At 58.8% G+C, this 24,113-nt stretch overlaps 2 protein-coding genes across 2 annotated transcripts in view; one reads left to right on the top strand and one right to left on the bottom strand.

Moving 5' to 3' along the window:
- Positions 1-503: 503 nt before the first annotated feature.
- On the top strand, positions 504-12,102 carry PPP2R1B (protein phosphatase 2 scaffold subunit Abeta; the record flags this gene model as incomplete). The annotated part of the gene is given in 16 exon segments (XM_038754287.1): positions 504-838; positions 2,178-2,203; positions 2,534-2,609; positions 5,296-5,314; positions 5,409-5,617; positions 5,916-6,063; positions 6,420-6,611; positions 7,045-7,257; positions 8,638-8,828; positions 9,468-9,540; positions 9,925-10,097; positions 10,099-10,168; positions 10,574-10,627; positions 10,629-10,717; positions 11,136-11,227; positions 11,592-12,102. Coding segments are annotated over 16 exon segments (1,977 nt in total), but the record flags the coding sequence as incomplete, so codon positions are not given.
- A 1,198-nt stretch (positions 12,103-13,300) lies between these two features.
- Positions 13,301-24,113, bottom strand: part of SIK2 (salt inducible kinase 2) — a 73,295-nt gene continuing 62,482 nt past the window's right edge. The window contains exons 5-15 of the mRNA XM_038754099.1: positions 23,518-23,642; positions 23,056-23,179; positions 22,091-22,311; positions 21,087-21,239; positions 19,870-20,067; positions 18,297-18,525; positions 17,905-18,189; positions 17,597-17,760; positions 16,901-17,026; positions 16,254-16,330; positions 13,301-15,598 (exon numbers count right to left, since the gene is read on the bottom strand). Of these exons, the coding sequence (XP_038610027.1) occupies positions 15,004-15,598; positions 16,254-16,330; positions 16,901-17,026; positions 17,597-17,760; positions 17,905-18,189; positions 18,297-18,525; positions 19,870-20,067; positions 21,087-21,239; positions 22,091-22,311; positions 23,056-23,179; positions 23,518-23,642 (2,297 nt within the window). The 3' untranslated portion in view covers positions 13,301-15,003. The remainder of the gene's footprint in view (positions 15,599-16,253; positions 16,331-16,900; positions 17,027-17,596; positions 17,761-17,904; positions 18,190-18,296; positions 18,526-19,869; positions 20,068-21,086; positions 21,240-22,090; positions 22,312-23,055; positions 23,180-23,517; positions 23,643-24,113) is intronic.

Raw genomic sequence — 24,113 nt, 5'->3', positions numbered from 1 at the left:
CCTCGGCCCGTCCCTCCCTCCCTTCCTTCCTCTCTCCCTCCGTCCATTCCTCCCCCTGTCCGTCCCTCCCTCCTTCCACCTGCCCCTCTGTCCGTCCTTCCCTCGGTTCGTCCGTCCCTTCTTCCTCCCTCATTCATTCATTCAATCGTATTTATTGAGCACTTACTGTGTGCAGAGCACTGTACTAAGCGCTTGGGAAGTACAAGTTGGCAACATATAAAGACAGTCCCTACCCAACAGCGGGCTTACAGTCTAGAAGGGGGAGACAGAGAACAAAACATATTAACAAAATAAATAGAATAAATATGTACAAATAAAATAAATAAATAAATAGAGTAATAAATATGTACAAACATCTATACAGGTGCTGTGGGGAGGTCTGTCTGTCCCTCCCTCTTTTCACCTGCCCCTCCGTCCTTCCCTTGGTCCATCCCTCCTAACACCTGCTCCTCTGTCTGTCCCTCCTTCGTCCTTCCCTCGGTCCGTCCCCCCCTTCCTTCCTCTCTCCGTCCATTCCTCCCCCTGTCCGTCCCAACTTCCACCGTTGGCCCTCCGTCCATTCCTCCTTCCGTCGGTCCCTCCTTTCCTCTCTCCGTCCATTCCTCCCTCTGTCCGTCCCTCTGTCCGTCCTTCCCCGCGTCCGACCCTTTCCAACCTCAGCTTTTCCGTCCCCCTCTCTGTCCCTCTCCGGCCTCAGGCCCGTTCCCACCTCCACGCCAAACCTTCCCTTCGCCTTTGTGTCCTTCCAGGTGCGTCTCAACAGCATTAAGAAGTTGTCCACCATTGCGTTAGCCCTAGAAGCGGAACGGACTCGAACCGAACTGCTCCCATTCCTCACGGCTGCGTCTCCTCCCAAAGGCCCCCCACCCCATCTCCTGCAACAGGTTTTGTTCCCGTGCTATTATTGAGGAGGGCGGTTTTTTGTAAACACTTAGTGCCCGCCACTGTGCTATCAATCAACTATGTACCGAGCGCTTACTGTGTGCAGAGCATTGTACTAGACGCCTGGGACAGTGCGATACAACAGAGTTGGTAGACTCGATTCCTGGCTCACGTGGGGCTCACAGTCTGTGGGAAAAGGCGAACAGGTATCACATCCCCATTTAACAGAGAAGGAAGCTGTGATCCAGAGAAGATAAGTAACTTGTCCAAGGTCACACAGCATGCCCTTTTGGGAGCAGGTGTTCCTGCTCCCATACAAATAACAGGTCTGTGAGAGGTCAGTTTGTGGTTTTAATAATAATAATAATAATAATGGCATTTGTTAAGCGCTTACTATGTGCAAAGCACTGTTCTAAGTGCTGGAGGGGGATACAAGGTGATCAGGTTGTCCCAGGTGGGGTTCACAGTCTTCATCCCCATTTTACAGATGAGGGAACTGAGGCACAGAGAAGTTAAGTGACTTGCCCAAGGTCACACAGCTGACAATTGGTGGAGCCGGCATTTGAACCCATGACCTCTGACTCCTAAGCCCGGGCTCTTTCCATTGAGCCACGCTGCTTCCCACTGTTGTCCCACTGTTCATATCATGTGCTTATCAAATTTGTATTTACGGGATTTTCAGGAACGCTGTTATAGCTCCTTTTTTTTTAAATGCTATCTGTTAAATGCTTACTTTGTGCCAAGCACTGTACTAAGTGCTGGAGTAGATACAAGCTAATCAGGTTGGACACAGTCCCTGTCCCACATGGGGCTCACACTCTTAATCCCTATTTTAACAGATGAGTTAACTGCGGCACTGAGAAATGAAACGACTTGCCTGTGGTCACACAGCAGACAAGTGACAGAGCCAGGATTAGAAGCAGCGTGGCTCGGCGGAAAAGAGCCTGGGCTTTGGAGTCAGAGGTCATGGGTTCAAATCCCGGCTCCGCCACATGTCTGTTGTGTGACCTTGGGCAAGTCACTTAACTTCTCTGAGCCTCAGTTACCTCATCTGTAAAATGGGGATTAAGACCGTGAGCCCCACATGGGACAACTTGATCACCTTGTATCCACCTCCAGCGCTTAGAACAGTGCTCTGCACATAGTAAGCGCTTAACAAATGCCATTATTATTATTATTATTATTATTATTATTAGAACCCAGGTCCTCTGGCTCCTAGGCCCGTGCTCTTTCCACTAGGCTACATCGCTTCTTGTCGGCCCACCCCTAATGGAAAATACTCCGTTGCTGCAATTTGATACGATATACGATGAAGACGAGGTGCTCCCCCTCGTCCCCCTCTCCATCCCCCCATCTTACCTCCTTCCCTTCCCCACAGCACCTGTATATATGTATATATGGTTGTACATATTTATTACTCCATCTATTTATTTATTTATTTATTTATTTTACTTGTACATTTCTATCCTATTTATTTTATTTTGTTGGTATGTTTGGTTTTGTTCTCTGTCTCCCCCTTTTAGACTGTGAGCCCACTGTTGGGTAGGGACCGTCTCTATGTGTTGCCAATTTGTACTTCCCAAGCGCTTAGTACAGTGCTCTGCACATAGGAAGCGCTCAATAAATACGATTGATTGATTGATTGATTGATTGCTCTTGGCCCTTGCTGAGCAGCTGGGAAACTTCGCCGTGCTGGCGGGAGGCCCCGACTATGCCCACTTTTCCTGGTGAGTGGTCCTGGCCGCGGACCCTCCTCTGCACCGGCCTTGGGGGTGACAGACTGACAGATGGGTCCCCCTGCCTCATACCCTCGAGCTCGATATTTGCCCAAGAAGCTTTAGGACCGATTGGAGGTCAGAAAAGAAGTCCTTGGGGCCATCTCACAGTTCAAAAAAGAATTTACATTTTCCTGCCAGGAAAAGGGTCTTTTCTCCACCTTACCCCAGATACCGCTGTGGCTTCCCACAGAATGTAGTTGCAATTCAGTTCCCTCTAAGGTTCAGTGGAGGAAAGGATAGTAAACGGAATTGATTTACGCTTGGTTTCCTCATGTTAAAACATCAGGTCCAATCAATCAATCAATCGTATTTATTGAGCGCTTGCTTTGTGCAGAGCACTGTACTAAGCGCTCGGGAAGTCCAAGTTGGCAACATATAGAGACGGTCCCTACCCAACAGTGGACTCACAGTCTAAAAGGGGGAGACAGACAACAAAACCAAACATACTAACAAAATGAAATAAATAGAATAGATATGTACAAGTAAATAAATAGAGAAATATGTACAAACATATATACATATATACAGGTGCTGTGGGGAAGGGAAGGAGGTAAGACGGGGGGGATGGAGAGGGGGACGAGGGGGAGAGGAAGGAAGGGGCTCAGTCGGGGAAGGCCTCCAAGGTCCACTAGCCCCCTTCTTATCTAAGCATGGAAAAAGTTGGCCTAGAAGCCTACTCTTTGGGTATGGCCCGTCGTGAGTAAAAAGTGTGAACAGGGTCATTTTGCAAAGCAAAATCCCGGTAAAGTTCCCTCTTGAGACACACCGAGTGCCTCTTCGGGCTTCCCGTTTTGGCCATCTGCTTCCGAATTGTCGTGGGCCTAGCACGAGCCTTTCAGCAGTACCTTCCCGTTCATGGCCCATCTGTGGCCCCGGCCACTGGGGTGGGGGTCTGGGGACGGCGATGAAGGAGCCTCCCGTTGCCCTGCAGAAGTTGCGACTCCAGGTGGAACCCGACGCGTGTCGCTCGGGGGACCCCATCCCGCCATTTGCTTTCTGGGAGCCGGAAGTTGGAATTATTTGGCTCGTCCCCCACTTGGGGTCAATCAACCGTTTGTACTGTGGAGAGGCTACTGCGTGTCCTCTCCGCCTTCAGGGCCCTCAGAAAACTCTCATTCCCTGCAGCAAGATCTCCCCGTGCCCTGTGATCCAAGTCACATCAACTTGCCAGATACCTCTAGCACGCGCAAGTTTTTTTTTTATTTATACCCTCTCCCAGTGGGGAGGGTTGTCTCTCCCCACTTCAGTCTATACTTCATGCTGCTGCCCGGATCATCTTTGTGCAGAAACGCTCTGGGCATGTTACTCCCCTCCTCAAAAATCTCCAGTGGCTACCAGTCAGTCAACCTACACATCAGGCAAAAACTCCTCACTCTCGGCTTCAAGGCTCTCCATCCCCTCGCCCCCTCCTACCTCACCTCCCTTCTCTCCTTCTCCAGCCCAGCCCGCACCCTCCGCTCCTCTGCCACTAACCTCCTCACCGTGCCTCGTTCTCGTCTGTCCCGCCATCGACCCCCGGCCCATGTCCTCCCCCTGGCCTGGAATGCCTTCCCTCTGCCCATCCACCAAGCTCTCTTCCTCCCTTCAAAGCCCTACTGAGAGCTCACCTCCTCCAGGAGGCCTTCCCAGACTGAGCCCCCTCTTTCCTCTCCCCTTCCCCATCCCCCCCGCCCTACCTCCTTCCCCTCCCCACAGCACCTGTATATATGTTTCTACAGATTTATTACTCTATTTTACTTGTACATATTTACTATTCTATTTATTTTGTTAATGATGTGCATCTAGCTTTACATCTGTTTATTCTGATGACTTGACACCTGTCCACATGTTTTGTTTTGTTGTCTGTCTCCCCTGTCTAGACTGTGAGCCCGTTGTTGGGTAGGGACTGTCTCTATATGTTGCCAACTTGTACTTCCCAAGCGCTTATTCCAGTGCTGTGCACACAGAAAGAGCTCAATAAATATGACTGACTGACTGAATGAATGAATGTGTGTTTGTGTGTGAGAGGCCATTTATTATCCTTTTTTTAAAATATGGTATCTCTTGAGCACTTACTGTGTACCAAGCATTGTTCTAAGTGGTGGGGTAGGTTCAAGCGATTCAAGTTGGACACAGTCCCTGTCCCACATGGGGCTCATAGCAATCAGCTTCTTTATTTCAGTGACCCTACTTGTAAATATTTTCTGTTCAGCAATTGATTGATTGATTATGGTATTCATTAAGTACTTCCTAAGCGTCAAATGCATCAAATACTGTTCTAAGCACCAGGATGGGCAGAGCTTAATTAGGCCAGACACAATCCCTGTCCCATGTGGGGCTCACAGTCTAAGTAGGAGGGAGAACAGGTATCCCCATTTTGCAGCTGAGAAAACTGAGGTACAGAGAAGTGAAGTGACCTGCCCAAGTTCACACAGCCAGTAATTGGCGGAGCCGGGATTAGAACCCAGGTCCTTCTGATTCCGAGGCCCATGCTCTCTCCACTAGGCCATCCTGCTTCTCTTCCCTGGGGGCAGGGGAAGCATCGCGTGGTTCTGTGGTCCTTTCCCAAGTGCTTAGAGCAGTGTGTTGCTCCCGCGATCCCATGACTGGGAGAGCACCCCAGGGGTAGAAGGCACCATTCCCTGCCCGCAGGGAGCTTGTGGCCTGGAGTGGAGGTGGGGAGGGGGTGGCTTCCATTCCAGTTTTCTCTAGTTGAGTGCTCCCGCAACCCTTCCATCCCTCCCCGGTCGGGGAGGTCCCCCCTCCTAGTCTCTCCTGGAAAGCCTGGCGACGGTGGTCCGTGACAAGGCGGTAGAGTCGCTGAGGCAGATCTCGGAGGAGCACACGCCGGGGGCCCTGGAGGCCCAATTTGTGCCGCTGCTGAAGCGCCTGGCCAGCGGCAACTGGTTCACCTCCCGCGGCCTGTTCAGCGCCTGCTACCCCAGGGCCTCGAGCCCCGTCAGGGCTGAGATCCGGCAGTGAGTGACACCTTCTGGACTCCTCTTGGGTGGCTTATGGCGACTCCTGACTGACCCCTTGCCCGGGACTGGTGGGGGGCGACGGGGAAGGATAGTGGTGGGTGGTCCCACTGTTGGGTAGGGACTGTTGCCAATTTGTACTTCCCAAGCGCTTAATACAGTGCTCTGCACATAGTAAGCGCTCAATAAATACGATTGATGATGATGATGATGATGGTTGGAGAGGGGACTGGACCGTCAGAATCGCTCACCTGCTGCCCTGGGCCCCCCTGCCTTCTTCTCGTCCCACCCCGTACAGGCACTTCCGTTCCCTGTGCACCAACGACACGCCCGTGGTCCGGCGCGCTGCCGCATCCAAACTCGGAGAATTCGCCAAAGTCCTGGAGAGCGAAAACATCAAAAGTGAAATTGTCCCCCTGTTCACCAGTCTAGCTTCAGACGAACAGGTAAACAGACTCTCCGCTGATGTCCAGGGTGGGGGTGCGGGGACCCCTTTCCCTCCTCCTCTTCTGAAGAGCGAGGCGTATCGGCCGGGAGGAAGGGAGAGAGATAAAAGAGCTCTGATTTTGAGGGTGGATTAAAGCCTTGCTGTGGAGCGGTGAAGCCATGGCAGGACCAGTGGCTCCTTCAGGGCTCTCTGGGGGGCTGATTCTGAGCAGGAAACCTGCCCTGGCCAGCACTTCAGGTGGGGAGGACCCCAAAGTCTTGTGGCTTAGAGCGGCTTTCCTGGGATTGTCTGGAGATGCAGGGGGTGGCGGGAGGAGCCCTCCGCGGTCATTCCGAGCCCCCATCTGTTCCCCAGGATTCAGTACGTCTCCTGGCAGTGGAAGCCTGTGTGAGCATCGCCCAGCTGCTGGGCCGGGAGGACTTGGAGGCGCTGGTGATGCCCACACTACGGCAGGCCATGGAGGACAAGTCCTGGTGGGTGCGCTACATGGTGGCCAATAAGTCCCACATGGGGCTTGCCGTCTCAGGGGGAGGAATTGAATGCCCAGTTTACAGATGAGGAAACTGAGGCCCACGAAAGTCGAGTGACCTACCCAAGCTGTGGGGTCCGAACCCAGCAGCTTTCCTCTGAGGTGGAGAGGTTCCCCCTCTCCATCCCCCACATCTTACCTCCTTCCCTTCCCCACAGCACCTGTATATATGTATATATGTTTGTACAGATTTATTACTCTATTTACTTGTACGTATCTATTCTATTTATTTTATTTTGTTAGTATGTTTGGTTTTGTTCTCTGTCTCCCCCTTCTAGACTGTGAGCCCACTGTTGGGTAGGGACTGTCTCTGTATGTTGCCAGCTTGTACTTCCCAAGTGCTTAGTACGGTGCTCTGCACACAGTAAGCGCTCAATAAATATGATTGATTGATTGATAGTAAGCACTTAACAGATATTCTTATTATCATCTCTCCATTCGGTGGGAGAGGCCAGGCGGGCAGGGCATGGAGCTGCCGGGGCCAGCCGAGGGGAGAGGGCAGTGGCTAGCAGGCATTGTCTTTGTCAGGAATTGGTATCCGACACCAGTGAGCACGTCAAATCTGCCCTGGCCTCAGTTATCATGGGCCTGTCGACCATCATAGGCAAAGAGAACACCATCGAGCATCTCCTCCCTGTCTTCTTAGTGCAGCTGAAGGACGAGGTAAGCCGCTATGCGCTTATGATAATGATAATAATTGTGGTTGTTTTTCAGTAGCCCGCCCAGGCCAAACCTGGGCTTGGGGGGGTGGGGGTGGATGGACAGTGCCTCTGCCCCGAGGCCAGGCTGCAGTGGTGGAGTCGGTGTGGGAAATGGAGGGCTGGCGGGGAGGGGGAATGCAAAGGGAGGTGCCCCAGCTGAGGGATGGCCCCTCCTGCTCCCCTCCCTCCCCTGACAGAGTGGACTCTCCCAAAACCTCTGGTGGGGCGTGCCTAGTCCAACATGCTCTTTGCCAATTCCCCCCTGCCCCTCCCTGTCCCCATCTCCCCCCTCCTACCTCACCTCCCTTCTCCCCTTCTCCAGCCCAGCCCGCACCCTCTGCTCCTCTGCCGCTAATCTCCTCACCGTACCTCGTTCTCGCCTGTCCCGCCATCGACCCCCGGCCCACGTCATCCCCTGGGCCTGGAATGCCCTCCCTCTGCCCATCCGCCAAGCTAGCTCTCCTCCTCCCTTCAAGGCCCTACTGAGAGCTCACCTCCTCCAGGAGGCCTTCCCACACTGAGCCTCTTCCTTCCTCTCCCCGTCGTCCCCCTCTCCATCCCATCTTGTCTCCTTCCCTTCCCCACAGCACCTGTATATATGTTTGTACATATTTATTACTCTATTTATTTATTTATTTATTTTACCTGTACATATCTATTCTATTTATTTTGTTAGTATGTTTGGTCTTGTTCTCTGTCTCCCCCTTTTAGACTGTGAGCCCACTCTTGGGTAGGGACTGTCTCTATATGTTGCCAACTTGTACTTCCCAAGCGCTTAGTACAGTGCTCTGCACACAGTAAGCACTCAATAAATACGACTGATTGATTGATTGATTGGGATAAGGAGGTTCTAAGCGCTCAGTTGGATGCAGGAGATGCAGAGCAGCCACGGCTGGCTGAGGGGTAGCCGGGGGCGTGGGCACTGACTTGGCTGGCCCCTCTCCGTCCCCAGGGGATGGAGTTGTTAGAGAAGTAGCGTGGCTCAGTGGAAAGAGCATGGGCTTTGGAGTCAGAGGTCATGAGTTCAAACCCCAGCTCCGCCAATTGTCAGCTGTGTGACTTTGGGCAAGTCACTTCACTTCTCTGTGCCTTAGTTACCTCATCTGTAAAATGGGGATGAAGACCGTGAGCCCCCCGTGGGACAACCTGATCACCTTGTAACCTCCCCAGCGCTTAGAACAGTGCTTTGCACATAGTAACCGCTTAATAAATGCCATTATTATAGTTGTTTGAGGAGAAGCTGAACGCGCTGTGCACGGTCTGGCTGGTGGAACACGGTACGTGATTTTGACACTGGGGCCGGCGGGTTTCTCCACGTTCCCGTGGCTTAAAACCAACGCAGACGCCACCGTCCCTGCCCGCTCAGCGCGTAGATGTGGATCCTGTGGGTCCTTCCTCCCGTGCCCCCCCGGGGACGGGTACTGGCGCTCGGTCTTCCTGCGGGCAGGCCGCGGGTACCGGCATGGGGACGGACCGGCGCCAGCAGCGGGAAGGCAGGCAATGCTCCCTGCTGACCAGTGGCTTCCTCCTTAGGTGGCTACTGATGGGGGGCTAGGGTGGCCGGGCCTGGACTAGGCCAGCGGGGACCCTGCTGCCAGCACAAGCATGCTTGGATGTGTCGGGTTTTTTTTTGTTGTTATTGTAATGATATTAGCACTGTACTAAGCTCAGGGCTTGGTAAAAGCTAATCAGGCTTAACACAGTCCATGTTCCATGTGGGGCTTGCAATTTTAATCCCCATTTTACAGATGAGGGAACTGAGGCCCAGAGAAGTGAAGCGATTGCCCAAAGTCACACAGCAGATATGTGGTGGAGCTGTGATAAGCAGCGTGGCTCAGTGGAAAGAGCCCGGGCTTGGGAGTCAGAGGTCATGGGTTCTAATCCCGGCTCCACCACATGTGAGCTGTGTGACTTTGAGCAAGTCACTTAACTTCTCTGTGCCTCGGTTACCTCATCTGTAAAAAGGGGATGAAGACTGTGAGCCCCACGTGGGACAATCTGATCACTTTGTATCCTCCCTATTGCTTAGAACAGTGCTTTGCACATAATAAGCGCTTAACAAATGCCATCATAATGTGCTTGTCCACACTTATATACGCTGGCACATCCACACACCCACCTGCCACTTGCCCCTGAGCCTCAGGCTTCTTGGTGTGCGTGGGGCAACCTAAGGGTTATGACCCAGTGGGTGTTCAGCCGGGAACTGGGGATGCGCCAAGGCTTCCAAAAGGACCCCTACCCCCAGGCACTCTGAAGCCCAAGGCTCACTCACGTCGCTCACCGAGTTGGGTGGTGTCAGGTGGCTGTCCTCATGCCGTGGCCCCCGAGGAGAACCCAAGATTCTTCCCAGAGCTGAGATTCAGGGTTGGTGGCGTTGAACTGGCAGGCGCTGGCTCCGGTCAGAGGAACGGGGAGAGAGCAGAGTCCTAGGGGGGCCCAGCTGCTGGCCGGCGTGGGGCTCGGGCCCGGGAACTCCCTCCAGCAGCGATGCCCAGCGGCCAGACCTCGGGCCTGGGCTTGGGGACCTCCGTTCCCCAGCCCGGGCACGTGTGCCAGGCCGTCTGCAGGCCCAGGGTCCAGAAGTGGCTAGGCGGGCCGGAGCAGCCGTGTCGCCTCGTGGTGGGAGCAGGCTCCCCTCGTCTCCACTCTGGAGGAGTGGGGCTTGGACCCCTGGGGAAAGGCCCCCGGCCGGAAGCCGCCATCCGGACCGGGCCCCCGACACCGATTTCCCGCCTGTGTTCCAGTGTTTGCCATTCGAGAAGCGGCCACGAACAACCTGATGCAGCTGGTGGAGAAGTTTGGGACCCAAGGTACTGGTGATGGCCAACGACGCCAACTACCTGCACAGGATGACCACGGTCTTCTGCGTCAACGTACGTCCACCGGGGCCCCACCCCATTCGCCGGCTTCTGCTGCTCGGACCCGGCCGGGGGTGGTGGGGGTACCTGGGATAGACAGCCAGCTCCAGCTGGGGGTTCGGGTTTGGAAATGGGCATTTCCCTGGGTTAGTCGGTGTGCCCCAGTGCCAAGCCTGTCCCGCGGGTATCTCTCTTCTCGGTACGGTCAGACCCCCACCCCCAACCCCGCCCGGAACTTGGAGCGGCCCGGTCTGTGACCGCGTGCTGCCAGACATGAGGTTTCCGGTTGGCATGACCTCACCTTCTGTGACTATTTTTAGAAGCGGTCAGATGAAGAGGGGCCTGCCTGCCTGTCTCCCCATCTTTTAATACCATCCTGCCGGTAGGCCTCTCTGCTGACGGTTTCCTCCTGTCCCCCAGGCTCTCTCTGAAGCCTGTGGTCAGGAAATAACCACCAAGCAGATGCTGCCCATCTTTATTAAAGATGGCAGGGGACCAAGTAGCAAACGATCACTTCAGTGTGGCCAAATCACTCCAGAAAATTGGACCAATTCTGGAAAGTGGGTAAGACCCGGGCAGGCGGGCGGTGGGGCTGGGTGTCTCCCGTGCTCTTGTAATAACGTCGCTCCTTTATGGTGAATCTGAGATTGGCCCCCAAGGGTGGCTTTAGTCCCCAGTTCCAGCCTTCTGGGCACCCACGCCAGCCTAGCATATGTCCGTCCAGCCTCGGCGGGCACAGAGAGTGCCCGGAGTCGGAGTCTGGCATCGAGGTGGTGGTGAGGTGCAAATGGGTCTGACCGGTGGCTGGGGACAGGGGTGGACGGGTTCACTAAGGTCTGGCCTCCGGGGTCCGTGGCCTACCTGACGTTACATTTGCCGCGGTCCAGGGCTGCGAAGGATGGGTCCGGGATGGTTTTTGCTAATGGTAGCCTCCTTGTCCGGCGAGGCCCCGGGCTGGTTTGACGGGGGTCCCGTGTTTCAGGGCGCTGCTGGGGGAGGTGAAGCCAGTGCTGCACAAGTTGGGGCAGGATGAGGACGTGGATGTCAAGTATTTTGCTCAGGAAGCCATAAGTGGTGAGTGTTCCTCTCCCCCTCCCATGCCGCTGATGATGACTGAGCTTCAGTGAAAGAGAGGCTGGGGTGGCCTGGCGAAGCCGGATTCGGAAGGCTGCACGGGCCGAGGTGCCCGGGGTGGGCACGGGGAGAGGCCGCAACTGCCCTGTTGACAGGGTGAGCCTCCAGGCAGCAGGATGGACCCAGGCCAGCCTTCCAGGGGGAGGTGGAGGGCAGAAACAGGCAGCCTCTGCATCTCTCTTTTCAGACGTCACGTTCTCATCAGGAGAGAACCAGGAAGAGAGAGATGGTGGGGTGGTATGGAGAGATGCCTTGGGCCTGGAGATGTCCAGAACCCTAACCTGCTCCTCTTTGGCTTTTTCAGTTCTCGCTTTGACATGAGTTGGACCAGACGGGGCCGAGGGATGGTGCCGGGGGCCACAGCCCCTGGAAGCCCAGTCGGGATGCTGCCCTCTCCCTCATGAGCCCTTTTGCCACATTGGGGCCTTTGAACCCGCTGGCCCCACACCCCTTCCACGGTGGACCGTGCTCGTTCCCACCAAGGGTTCGGGTCTTCAGTGCTTTGGTTTTTCTCTTGCTCCATTTGGGTGATGACTGTGTCCTTTAGTCCACGGTCGCCCTTGGCTGGGTTTGAGGCTTCTGCCCAAGAGGGCCGCAGCCCCCAGACCCTTGAGCGTGAGTTGGTCTGTTTGACGTCAGGGGCCAGGCGCTCTGTAGAGTCGGAGACTTCGGTTTACCTTATGGATCCGGCTAAGGTTAGTTTGTTTTGGACGGCGGCTTATTGAGTGTAAGAGTTTGGGGCCCAACAGATCCTGTCTTTGTTTTTGAAGGAACTGAAAACTGACTTTATGCATGAAAGAAAGAGATAAAGCGGATTTTGACTCAGGGTCAGTCTTTCAGCCGTAGAATGGTGTAGTACAAGCTGATGTCCCCAGTGGATTGTGGGGCATCGTGCCCCATTTTCCTTTGGTCTTTTCTGAGGCAGAGGTGTCTGTTTCATCTTCACCCGTGGCCCAAGTCTCTCCCCTCCGCCTCCCTGACGAGGTTTTCTGCCTCAGCTCATCCTTATCAGCCTCAGCGGGGCCTGAAATGAAGCTGGAAATGGGACCGTGAAACCCGAGTGCTGGGATTTAGCTGCGAGGGGGGTGAGGTCACCGGGGTCAGTCTGGCCTGCTGCTTCCTGGCGGGACCCTCACATGTCCCAGGGTCTCTGAGGGACCACGGTGCAAGCTGTGGGCTGCTTGGCCCTCTGACATTCCCCTTTAATCCCAGCTCTGCCACTTGTATATTGTGTCACCTTGGGCAAGTCACTTCTGTGCCTCAGTGTCCTCAGCTGTAAAGTGGGGATTAAATCCTATTCCCTCCTACTTAGCCTGCGAGCCCCATGTGAGACGGGGACTGTGCAACCTGATGACCTCCTACCTACCCCAGTGCCGAGAACACACAGTAAGCATTTAACAAGTAGCCCGATTAATGATTTTTTAGGAAGCTGGCTGAGGATGCTTCTGGCTTCTCCCCCCAGGGCCTGGCTCCACACTGAATCGGGGAAGGCGGAGGCCGGGATGGGCTTCCGTCACCCTGGCCGAGTCCAATGTGTCAGCTGCCTCCTTGGGCCCGTCCCAGCCGTCCCCAGCCTCTCCCTGCTCATCTGTTCTTCACCCTGCTGCCTGGCTTGTTTTCTTGAAACAATGCTCTGCCCACTAACCCCCCAAACACGCAAGCCTCCGGTGGAGGCCATCCTTTCCTCCCTGCTTGCCGCTTTTTGGCTTTAAGGCACCCCTCCCACAGCCTTCTCCCTCCCAATTGCCACCCTTCGCCCGGCTCTTGTCCGTTGCTTCGCTATGCCTCGTAATCGTTCTCTGTCACCCTCCGTACTGCCAGGGCTCCTGGGCTGTAGCCTCTAGGCCACGCTATCGCCAGAGTTCCCCGGGGCAGGGCTCTGTCAGTGGTAGTTGCTGAGTTTGGGGTGCCCCGGGCCTCTGCACTCTGGGTGATTCAGCCCAGAGACTCCCCGCCCACCACCGCGACTGCCCCTAGACGCACATCAGTGTGAAACTGGGGCAGGGCCGCTCACAGCGTTTGAAAAAGGGGAACGACCCCCACTTTATTGAACCAACACCTTGTGACTGCCACCATCCTACCGCCCTGCGGAGCCGAGGCTCGGCCCTTCACTCCTCCCAACACTTCCCCAGGCCCAGTCCCCCCCCCAGCCACCGTCCCACCCACGTATTGCACATCTCTCCTCAGGCTCCTCCCCGCGCCTGGTCTGTTGGCACGGGTCCGGTGCCAAGCCTCCGAGCCCGTGGCTGCAGTAGTGTAGAGGACGCTCCGCTCACGGCCCCCTCCCCTCCGTGGGGTGGGAGGAGCGGCCGGTCCCGGGAGGCCCGGAGGCGTCCCGGCTGCTTTTAGTGTCGTGCCCGCTCCATCCCGTCTGCCCAGGGCCGTGCCTTCAGTTCCCAAACGGGCGGGTCACGATCCTTGGCAGTCGGGGATGTCGACCTAATGAGGCCGGCCTTCCGCCCAGAGCCCCACGCGGGGCCAGTATGGGCATCGGGTGGGCCTCTCGTTTCTTCCCAGGTGAAGCCCCCGAGGGGGTCTCAGGAGGTCTTGGGCCAGGCTGGGCCATCCCACTGTGGTTGGACCCCATCTCTCCTCTCTCTCCCTCCTTGGTGCCCGGCAGGGGCTGGCCCCTTAGTGTTTCCGGCCTTGTTGGTGCTGGGGTGGCCCGGGGGGCACTGGGGACCATTGGGGCGAGAGGACAGAAACTGGACCGGAGCATGTGGCCCACCTAAGTTGGGCTGGGCCCGCTGGACAGTGGAAATCACTGAGGGACAAACCTGCTGCTCTCCTTCACCCAGGGAGGGGGGTGGGGACAGGGAGAAAAGAGGGGTGGTGCCTTGTGCTTTATCGGAGCTGCATTGTGCTTGGCACCCTGGTCTGTGCTGCTTGAAGGAGGGAGGGAGTCCCCCCGCCCCGCCTCGCCCCGGGCCACTGCTACGGCGCTGGCCACGGCCTGGTCCTTCGGGCAGAGCAGGAAGACACTGGTGCTACCTCTTGGCGGGAGAAGGGGGCGGGGATGGAGTTCTAACACTGGGTCTGCCCGGGCCAGGCAGAGACTATTGCTGTAATACTGACAAGGGCCCAGGCGTGGGGAGCTGGGGAGGACGAGGGCGGGCCGAGCCCCCACTCACCTTCCACACGGCTGACGGCAAACCCTCAGGGCACTGAGGCCCTGGTGGCGACAGTTCAGAGGCCCGGCCCCACTCAGCCTGGGGACAAACGGCAGAAAGGGGTGGCGTCGGTTCTCACACTTCTCCCACGCCAGTCCGTTGGCCTGGCCCGGCCCACCACGGCTCAGATCCCGGCTGGGATCTCGGTGGAGGCCCGCGATCTCCATCTCTGCCCCTCTCAGCCCAGCTCAGCGGGTTTGGGGGCTGACCCTGGGGCAGGGATCCCGGCCCCAGGGCAGCCCATCCTGACTCTGAATGTCTGCGCCGGCAGGCTCCCACGGCACCCTGGGCCTGCGTGAGTCCAGAGGACCAGGGGCCAGACCTAATTTGGAGGGGAGCAGTGGCCCCGGGCCGGATGGTGATGTGCTGCCCACAAGTCAGGCGGCGCCCCCGGGGCCTGGCCCACTCTGCTCCTAAGGCGGCCTCGGCGGGCAGCACAGCCAGGTGGGGCCCCAGGTTTCTGGGAACACAACGCTCTTCAACTTCATCTCTCTGCATCTGCCGTGGGCCGCCCCAGCGGTCCTGCCCCGGCCCCGGCCCACCGGCTTAGTTCACCAAGACGCAGCCGCCGTGCTGCGGGTCCACGGCCTCCAGCATCTCACAGTCCAACAGCGCGGGCAGCTCGGCCAGCGCCAGGGCCTCGTAACCAGGGGCCGCTTCGTGGGGCGTGGGGCCGGCCTCGGGGGGCCCCGGGGGGCCGGCGGGGCCGGAGTCCAGGGCATAGGGACAGGGGGCGGGGTAGGGCAGCAGCTCGCCAGTCTGCAGGGAGAACTGGGTGGGGGTTGGGGCTTCTGGGGGCTGCGACTGCAGCGGGGCTGCAGGCGGAGGAGGAGGAGGAGGAGGAGGGGTCGGGGCAGGGAGTCCGGGGCTGGGCCCGGGGGCCGGGGGCTGCAGCTGCAGGGAGCGGTACTGGCCAAGGAAAGGCTCGTACTGCATTGGGGTTGGGGAGGGCTCCGGAGCGGGACCCAGGCCGAACGGCAGCCCGGGCTGGGACGGGGGCAGGGTTGGGGGCGGGGGCTCCTGGCGGGGCAGGCTGTGCGGCTGACTGGCCAGCGGGAAGGCGCTCTCTGCGATCTGCATCTGGTTGAAGTAGGCCTGCAGCTGCGACTGCTTCTGCAGGAACAACCGCTTTTGGTGCAGCCTGGACGAGGAGTGCATGCTGTCAGGTCCTGGCCCCCGGCCCCCGGCCCCCCAGTCCGGATGGGTGTCTGTCTCTCCATAGGCTCAAAACGAGATGCCTGTGGTGTTATCTGGCATCTGGGAGCAATATCAGGCCCAAAGGGGCCCAGCTCCACCCGTCTGCTCGCTTTCCAGTGCTTAGAACAGTGCTCAGTGCTTTGCACATAGTAAGCGCTTAATAAATGCCATTATTATTATTATTATTCCCCTTTAGTCTGCAAGCTCCTTGAAGGCAGGGCACGTCTGCCAATTCTGTTCTACCGTACTCTTCCAACCATTTAGTCCAGTGGTCTGCACACAGTAAGCGCTCGAGAAGTACCATTGATAGATTTCCTACTCTTGGCCCATGAGAGGGGGCACCGAACGGGGAGGTTTGCCAGCCGGGGTCGGGGCAGCAAGCTCGGCCGGACCAAGGTGCAGCTGCCCTAGCAGAGCCGCAGGGAGAAGGCCCCCATCTTGGGCAGAGGAGGAACAGGTGGGACTTCTCCGCTCCCTTGGGCCAGCAGACCCTCCGGATTGCGGGTCAGAGGTTGGCCGGGGCCAGAGCCTCGCAGCAGGAGCAGGCGGGGCCCAACTCCCACCTCCGCTTGGCTCGGCCTCCCGGGGGTTGAGCTCACCTGTGCTCCTGGAGCTGCTGCTCCAGGCTGCGGGGAGACTCCTTGCCGAACATGGGTGGGCCCAGTAGGCTGGGTTTCTGCAATGGCATCAAGTGGGTTGAGTTGGGTGGAGAGGATGTCAGGAACACGGACCAGCCCGGGGCACCGCCCGCCCCTCTCCCGGGGCCCACCAGATCGCCCAGAGTTCGGCTGGGGCCCCGGCAAGGTGGGTCTGGAGCTGGGGGACCCGGTGGACAAAGGTAGGGGGGGTCCCGAGGCTGAGGCTCAGCTCCATCATGCTCCCCTGCCCTCAGAGACCGGGGGACCCGAGTGGCCCAGCCAGAGTTGACCACCCGGCAGAGCTAGGGACTCCCACTTCTTGCGGGGGCTGAGATTTCCAGTCGGGAAAATGGAGTCAAAAATGTACTTCCCTCAGGGGGTCCTCATCGCTCCCGACCCCACACCCCCGTTTTCACCAGGAGAGTCTCTGGGGCGCTACCATCCAGCTCCCTGAGGGCAGAGGGCAGCTGCCCCCTCCATGGAGCTCAAACCCGTCACCACTGCTCCCCACCCGCTTCCCGGACTCAGGCATCTGTTGGGCAGGAGCTGGAGAGGTCTCCCTTGCTCATCCTTGAGGGTCTGGGCTCCGGGCGGGGCCGGGCTCTCACCTGGAGCCGGTGCTGCAGGAATGGGGTCTCCACACCTGGGCGCCGGGGCAGTAACCGAGGATGCGTGGGGGTGCCGGGGAAGGCCGGGGCTGCCACCGCCGCCTCCTGCAGCTGGACGCTCTCCTCCTGGGGAGCAGGAGGGCAGGAGAGATCTACTTCACTCCCAGGTCTTGGGGACGGCTGGGGAACACGCTGGGCCAAGTGCCACCCCCGACGGGCAGGACCGTCAGGGAGGAAATCGAGCCTCCTCCTCCCACCTCCTGGAGAGCCAACGAGGCCGGGCCTTGGGGAGGCTGGGAGTCCACAGAGCTGGCAGAGTTCCCGGCCCAGGGATGCCCCAGTGGGGAATGAGCTTGGGGCCCGGTGGACGGACCAGGCCCGGACGTCGGGGACCTGGGTTCTCACCCTGGCTCTGCCACTTGCCCGTCTGGGGTGGGACCACGGGCAAGTCGCTTCCTGGGGCCTCAGTTTCTTCATCAGTAAAATGGGGACTCGATACCTGTGCTCCCACCCCTCAACCTGGGAGCTCCAAGTGGGGCAGGGGCCACGGCCAACTTGATGATCCCATTTAAACCGCCGCACCCGATCCAGTGCTTGGCACCCTGATAGCGCTTAGTGCCCCGATTGTTATCACTAGCCCAACGAGCAGGCCCGCCTGGAGGTCCCCAGGCTCTCCCGCTCCCACCCCGCACACACCTGGGAGGGGCCGCTGGCGAGGTCCGGGAGTGGGGGCGCGGCCGGCTCCAGGCCAGGCTCCGTCTCGGGTCCCAGGTGCCCGTAGAGTAGCTGTACCTTGTTCAGTTCCAGGATCCCCTTGGTGCGGGCCAGATGCTGCAGGTGCTGCCTGAAGGCCACGATCCCTGCCGGATGGGGAATAACCACAGGCCCCCGTGAGTCAGTCTCCATGAGTGAGACCCCATGAGACCCTCTCCCCGCCGCCGAGACCGTGCCCCGACCTCGGGGGACCCCGCCGGAGCCGGGCATGCAGGATGGGGAGCGGGCACCTTGGGTGAGGGAGGTGTCCGACGCCCGGCGGCCCTCCCGGAAGCTGACAGGCGACCTGTTGTGGGCCTCTCTCTTCTGCGAGCTCAAGGCCTGCATGGCTGGGTTGGCGGGCGTCAGGCCGACGTACGGAGGCGTCAGGCGGGGGCCCGGCTGGTTGGCCAACACCAGGTCTTTCAGGGAGAGGCTGTCCTCCAGGAAGGTCAGGCCGGGCTGGCCGCTCCCCAAGCCGCACTCGGTGTCCACGCTGCCCGGGGTCGGCTTGTCTCCGGCCGAGTATACGTTCCCTGGGAGCGAGACAGCGGTGCGGTAAGCCCCGGCATCCCCGGCTGCACCCTCCCGGCCATCGGCTGGCGATCCTGGCCCGACTGAGGGCCCCTGGCCCGGCACCTACCCGTGGCTGGCCCCAGCCCCAGCTGGTTGGTCACTTCGGCTAGCGTGTGGCGCCTCTGGCCACCGCGTGTCGACTGGAAGGTGGCGAAAGCCCCGGTAGGATCCTCTTCCGCTTCCCCTCCAGCCTCAATCCCCTCGTCGATGGACGCCGTCATCAGCGGGCCAGGCTGCGGTGGACACCCCATCCTCCCCGCCATGGGGGGTGCCGGGTCCCGCAAGCAGCCGTTCACCTGGACGCAGGGGAAGGGCCGGGTGGACTGTGAGGGCCCATGCCAGCCCCGAGCCAGGAGTGCAGGGCAAGGCTGGGGCTTGCGGGGTCACCGGCAAGGGTAGGGAGCTGGAGCAGGGAAGAGGATGGCACTGCCTCTCAGGGTTTACTTGGGTCTGAGGGCTCTCGGGTTTTAAATTTATTTATAAATTTAACATATTTATACATTTTATACATATTTATTTCTCTATTTATTTATTTATTTTACTTGTACATTTCTATCCTATTTATTTTATTTTGTTGGTATGTTTGGTTCTGTTCTCTGTCTCCCCCTTTTAGACTGTGAGCCCACTGTTGGGTAGGGACTGTCTCTATGTGTTGCCAACTTGTACTTCCCAAGCGTTTAGTACAGTGCTCTGCACATAGTAAGCGCTCAATAAATACGATTGATTGATTGATTGATTGATTGATTTAAATGCCTCCTGGAAGCTGACTGACGGACTGACTCATGAAGCGGACTGATTTCTGTCTTGATTCAACCCCCCTGCCAGCCTGGAGGGCTGGCCTCTGAGTACCCACAACGGGGAGGCAAGGACCACCAACTGGTCTGAGACACCGACCCAGGGGCTGTAGAGATTCCGGTGGGGAGGGACAACCCACCCGAAAATACACTGAGCCAAGGAAGGGGAGAGCCCCGGAGACGGGCCTGGTCAGGTCGGGGCAGGGCTTCCTGCCGCGGGGTGGGTGGAGGGCCAGGCACCTGGATGCCCAGCGGGGAGCGGGAGCGGCAGCCAGGCGGCCCGGTCCGGCAGGACCAGTGACTGAATGGGGAAGGCCCGTCGACGACCTGTCCCAGACCAGTACCGCACCAGTTGCGGCAGGGCTGCTTCCCCTCCCCCAGCCCCAGGGCCCTGGGTCCCAAGGAACCGACCCCAACCCGAACTGTAATAATAATAATAATAATAATGATGGTTTTTATTATGCGCTGGGTTCTAATCCCGGCTCTGCCACCTCATTCATTCATTCAGTGGTATTTACTGAGCGCTTCCTGTGTGCAGAGCACTGGACTAAGCGCTTGGGAAGGACAAGAACAGTGCTTTGCATACGGTAAGCGCTTAACAAATGCCATCATTATTATTAGAAGTTGGCAACAGATAGAGACGGTCCCTCCCCAACCCGCCTTGTAGACTGTGAGCCCGCTGTTGGGTAGGGACTGTCTCTATATGTTGCCAACTTGGACTTCCCAAGCGCTTCGTACAGTGCTCTGCACACAGTAAGCGCTCAATAAATACGACTGAATGAATGAATGAACCCCAGGGGCTGAGAGAGGGCAGCTGGGAGGGGATCCCGCGGCTCCGAGCGGTACCTTTGGGGTGTCGACGTGCTCCTCGATGAACGCTGCCTCCGACTGGCAGGCGGCCCCGGGGAAGGAGAAGCTGTCCCTGGGAGGAGGAGGAGGCGGAGGAGGAGGAGGAGGAGGAGGAGGAGGCTGAGGGAGGTCTGCGGCTGGCCCTAACCTCAGGGCCTGGGAGCTCAGAGGTGCCGGGGACCCCACCGGCAAGGCCTGGGGACACACAGGGAAAGTCCGTCTTCAGAACCATCCAAGGAAGGATCCCATGGCAAAGCCCCACCCTTGGGGCCACGCGCAGCACGGCCTAGCGATGCCTTTCAAGACCCTCTAGCCTGCTGCTTTCACCTCGACCCCCCACTCTGAGGGCTCAACCGTCACAGTGGACGGAAGCAGTAGGGAACCCCCGCCCTCCGTTTTGCAGGCTTTCCCTTTCACTTCTCCCCTCGGAGAAGGGGGTGGAGGCGGAAATGGAACCCAGTGATCACTGGCTCCCAGGTGGGACATGGGTGCTCCAACGTGGGGGAGTTGGCTAGCGATTTCAGGAAGAACTTCACAGTCTGGTTCGTAGGGTACAATGGTGGCAAGAGGGGTGGATCGATAAGGAAGGGGTCCGGTGGGTGCCAACGTGGGCTCCGAGGGCTTGGGTTCCCCAGGACCCAGCTTTCTCCTGCCAACCGGCCCTCACTCTTTCCTACTCCAGGAAGAGAGGCTCCCCGAGACCTCAAGTGCGTGGACGGGAGGGAGCTGGTGGGAGCAGTGAGGTGGGACCCCGGGGTGTTGGGGAGGGAAGCGGGGAAGGAGTAGGGTGCTGGGGGGTGGCCAGCGGTGACTCGGCTCCTATCCCGTGGCCTGCGCTAGCCCTTTCGGCTCCTCTCCCAGACCCGCGAGCATAAGTCGGAGGCCTTGCAAGTGGCCACCCAGGCCGCCCCGGGCTGACCCTCTCTGAAACTGGCTGTGCTTTGGGAGTGTGGGAGTGAATTGGGGCTCCATGAACGTCTGCATGTTTCTCTTCAGATCCAGGCCCAGGGATTTCCACCCAGAACCCCCCGCCCGGCCTGGCCCGGCCCTCCAACTGCCGGTGCCCCACCCCGCAGCCTCCGGCACGACGGGGGAGGCGCTTGCTCAGGATGGGCCAACAGAGGCCTCTGAGTCCGGCACCGCCTCCCTGCCCTTTCACGAGGAAGGCGAGGGGGCCGCCAGGCAGCCGGGATTAGAGGCGAGCCGGCCGTTACCTTGGCGACCGTCTGCTCGGCGATGGTGCTGGGCCGGCGCTGGCGGGAGCTGAGGCTCGGCTCCACGGGGAAGCTGCTCCGGTGGGATTTCAGTCTGTCCACCAGCAGGTAGTAGATAGCGGCAAAGTGGTTATAGCTCTTGTCCTGCAGAGACTGGAAGGGAATAGACGAGCCAGATGCGGAGGTCCACTCTGCCCAGACTCCCCACTCCCCCCTTGGCTAGAGGCTGGGGAGGACTCCTTCCCTGACTCAGTCAACTGCATTTATTCAGCGCTTACTGTGTGCGCGGAGCATTGTAGTAAGCGCTTGGGAGAGTACGATATAATGATGTAACAGACATATTCCCTGCCCACAACGAGCTTACAGTCTAGAAGGGGAGATTCCTTCCCCTACTTCTTCACCCGACCCCTCGTTCCCGACCTGGGAGCGGAAGTCCCCAGAGTGGGTACCCAACGAGAAAGCCAAGGAGTGGCCGGCCTTGGGGCCGGGATGGCCTGAAGGGCCCAGGGCCCCGTCTGGGAAGCCCGCCTCCATGAACGGGATAGCTCCAGAGGCGGCCTTGGGGTGGATGGGATCGGCTCGTCTTTGGCCTGGGAGTCAGTGCCCTCCTTCCGCCAGTCAACGGGGAGCCCCCAGAGCACTCCATCCCTCAGACGCCGTGACCCACGCTCTCCGCATCCTTGAGCCCCCCAAGCTCCTGGCCCTCGGACTCCGTGACCCACACTCTCTGCATCTTGAAGCCCCCGGGCCTCCTGACCCTCAGACGCCGTGACCCATATTTTCCACGTCTCTGGGTCTCCCGAGGGGGCCTCACTTACCTCCCATAGGTCCCTCCTCCAGGCCAACGGGATGGAACCTGTCGCCCTCCCTGTGACCCAACCCCTTGGGGACCCGGGGACGGGAGGGGCAGACACAGCCACAGAGGGTGGGTCCGGGCCGAAAGTCCCATCCCGCCGCCCCGCACTCCGCGGCCTCCCGAGGCTCAGCCGGGAGCTCCGCTTTACCTCGATGGTCTTCTGCTGGTCTATGCCCAGGCTGTGCATGAGCCGCAAAACCTGCTCGTTGTACTCCCCGAGGGTGGGGCCGTTCCCACGGCTCTGGACGTACAGGGTCGGTCGCTGGACGGGCACTTCCGCCAGCATCCACTTGTGCTGCCTGATCTGCGCGATGGTCAGCCGCCGGGAGGGGTCCAGGACCAGCATCCTCCGGATCAGGTGCTCACACTCTACGGGGAGCCGAGCGTCAGAGGGGCGCGTGGCCCCCAGGCTCGACAGGGGACAGACGGGATGTCCAGAGCCACCGGGCACTGGCCGCTCCTGTCAGCGGAGCCAACCGGGCCTCTAGAATAGCCCCCTTTGGGCTCATCCCCAACCTGCTGATACCCTGCCTCCTTATGATGATAATAATCACCACTGGTATTTATTAATAATGATAATAATACTTGTTAAGTGCTTCCTATGTGCCAAGCACTGTTCTTAACAGGCTGGACGCAGTCCCTGTCCCACAGTGGGCTCACACTCTTGATATCTGGGATTTGTTTAGTGCTTCCTCTGCACCAACCACTGTACTAGAATGGAAGGTCGCTGTGGGCAGGAAACGTGTCTACCAACTCTGTTGTACTGTATTCTCCCAAGCGCTTAGGACAGTGCTCTGCACAAGGAAAGCACTTAATAAATACCATTGATGATGATGACAAGCACTAGGAAAGACACCAATCAGGGCGGACACTGTCTCGGTCCCACCCGGGGCTCACAGTCCAAGGGCAAGGGAGAACATGTATCGAATCCACATCGGACAGGTGAGGAAACTGAGGCCCCGAGAGGTGCTGTGGCTTGCCCAAGGTCACCCGGCAGACAATTGGTGGAGCTGGGATTAGAACCCAGGTCCTCCGCCTCTCAAGCCCGGGCTCGTTCCGGGTCGTGTCCCTTCTCCAGCTCTCCTCGCCGCGCCCTGGCTTGCCGGGACTCACCTTCCGACATGAAGTACGGGATGCGGAAGCGGCCCTCCAGGACCCGCTGCCTCAGGATGGGGAGGGTGGAGCCGTCGAAAGGCAGAGCGCCGCAGACCAGCACGTAGAGCACCACGCCCATGCTCTGAGGGAGACACGGTCCTCAGTCCGGGTCCCGGCCCTTCTCCCCGGCTCCCCGCTGCCCCCCGGCCCACTGGGATGACAGCTCTCCTTCCTGCACTTTGTGGAGATGAAAATGTAACTGGCAGAACAAAGGAGGTGAGGGAAACATCTTAAATAACGCAGGAGCCCCAGTGGGCTGGAAGGAGCTTGGTGGGGTGCGGATACAAGTCTGGACCAGGTCCCTCTGGTCAGTGTGGGGCTCGCTGGGGGCCCCCCCCAAAAAAAATCCAGTCCAGGGGTCGGGGAAGACACGGGGTTCTGGCAACTCGGGGTCCAGTTGCCCGTCAGCCCGCCACTTACCCAGATATCCAGCTGGGGTCCTTCGTACTGCTGCCCTTCGAACACCTCCGGGGCGGCGTAGGGCGGGCTGCCGCACCACGTGGCCAGCGGCTCGCCGCTCTTGAAGAAATTGCCAAACCCGAAATCTGCCCAGACAGACACAGGGATGCAGTTGCTGGGCACCATCAGGGCACGATCGATCCTTCCGCCCCCACAGTCCCCGCAGTGGAAAACCGGAGTGTCCCCACAGAGCCGGCCCAGGAGAGGAAACGGTTTGGGCAGAGTCCACCTGCAGCCGGAAGGTGGGCACCACTGGCTGTGCCACTTCCCCGATGCCCACAGGGCCGGGGCCAGAGCAAGTCAGGACCCTCACGGGCAGGGGTTCCGGAAACCCCAACAGGGGCCGGGCTTCTGCCCGGCAAGTAACCGGTAGCTGGACGATGGGGGTTTCCTTGGGCTTTTCCCTTCTTCTCCATCCCCAAGAGCGGACAGGGACGGGAACACTGCTCCCCGCGAGGCCTTGCTGGGGACCCTGGCCGAAGACAACCACCTCATTTGTTGCTCCCTGCCCCACCTCCTATCATTCGTTCAATCATATTTATTGAGCGCTTACTATG

This window comes from Tachyglossus aculeatus, chromosome 11 (assembly GCF_015852505.1).
Source record: "Tachyglossus aculeatus isolate mTacAcu1 chromosome 11, mTacAcu1.pri, whole genome shotgun sequence".
NCBI lineage: Eukaryota > Metazoa > Chordata > Mammalia > Monotremata > Tachyglossidae > Tachyglossus > Tachyglossus aculeatus.
This window is presented reverse-complemented; position numbering and strand designations above follow the sequence as displayed.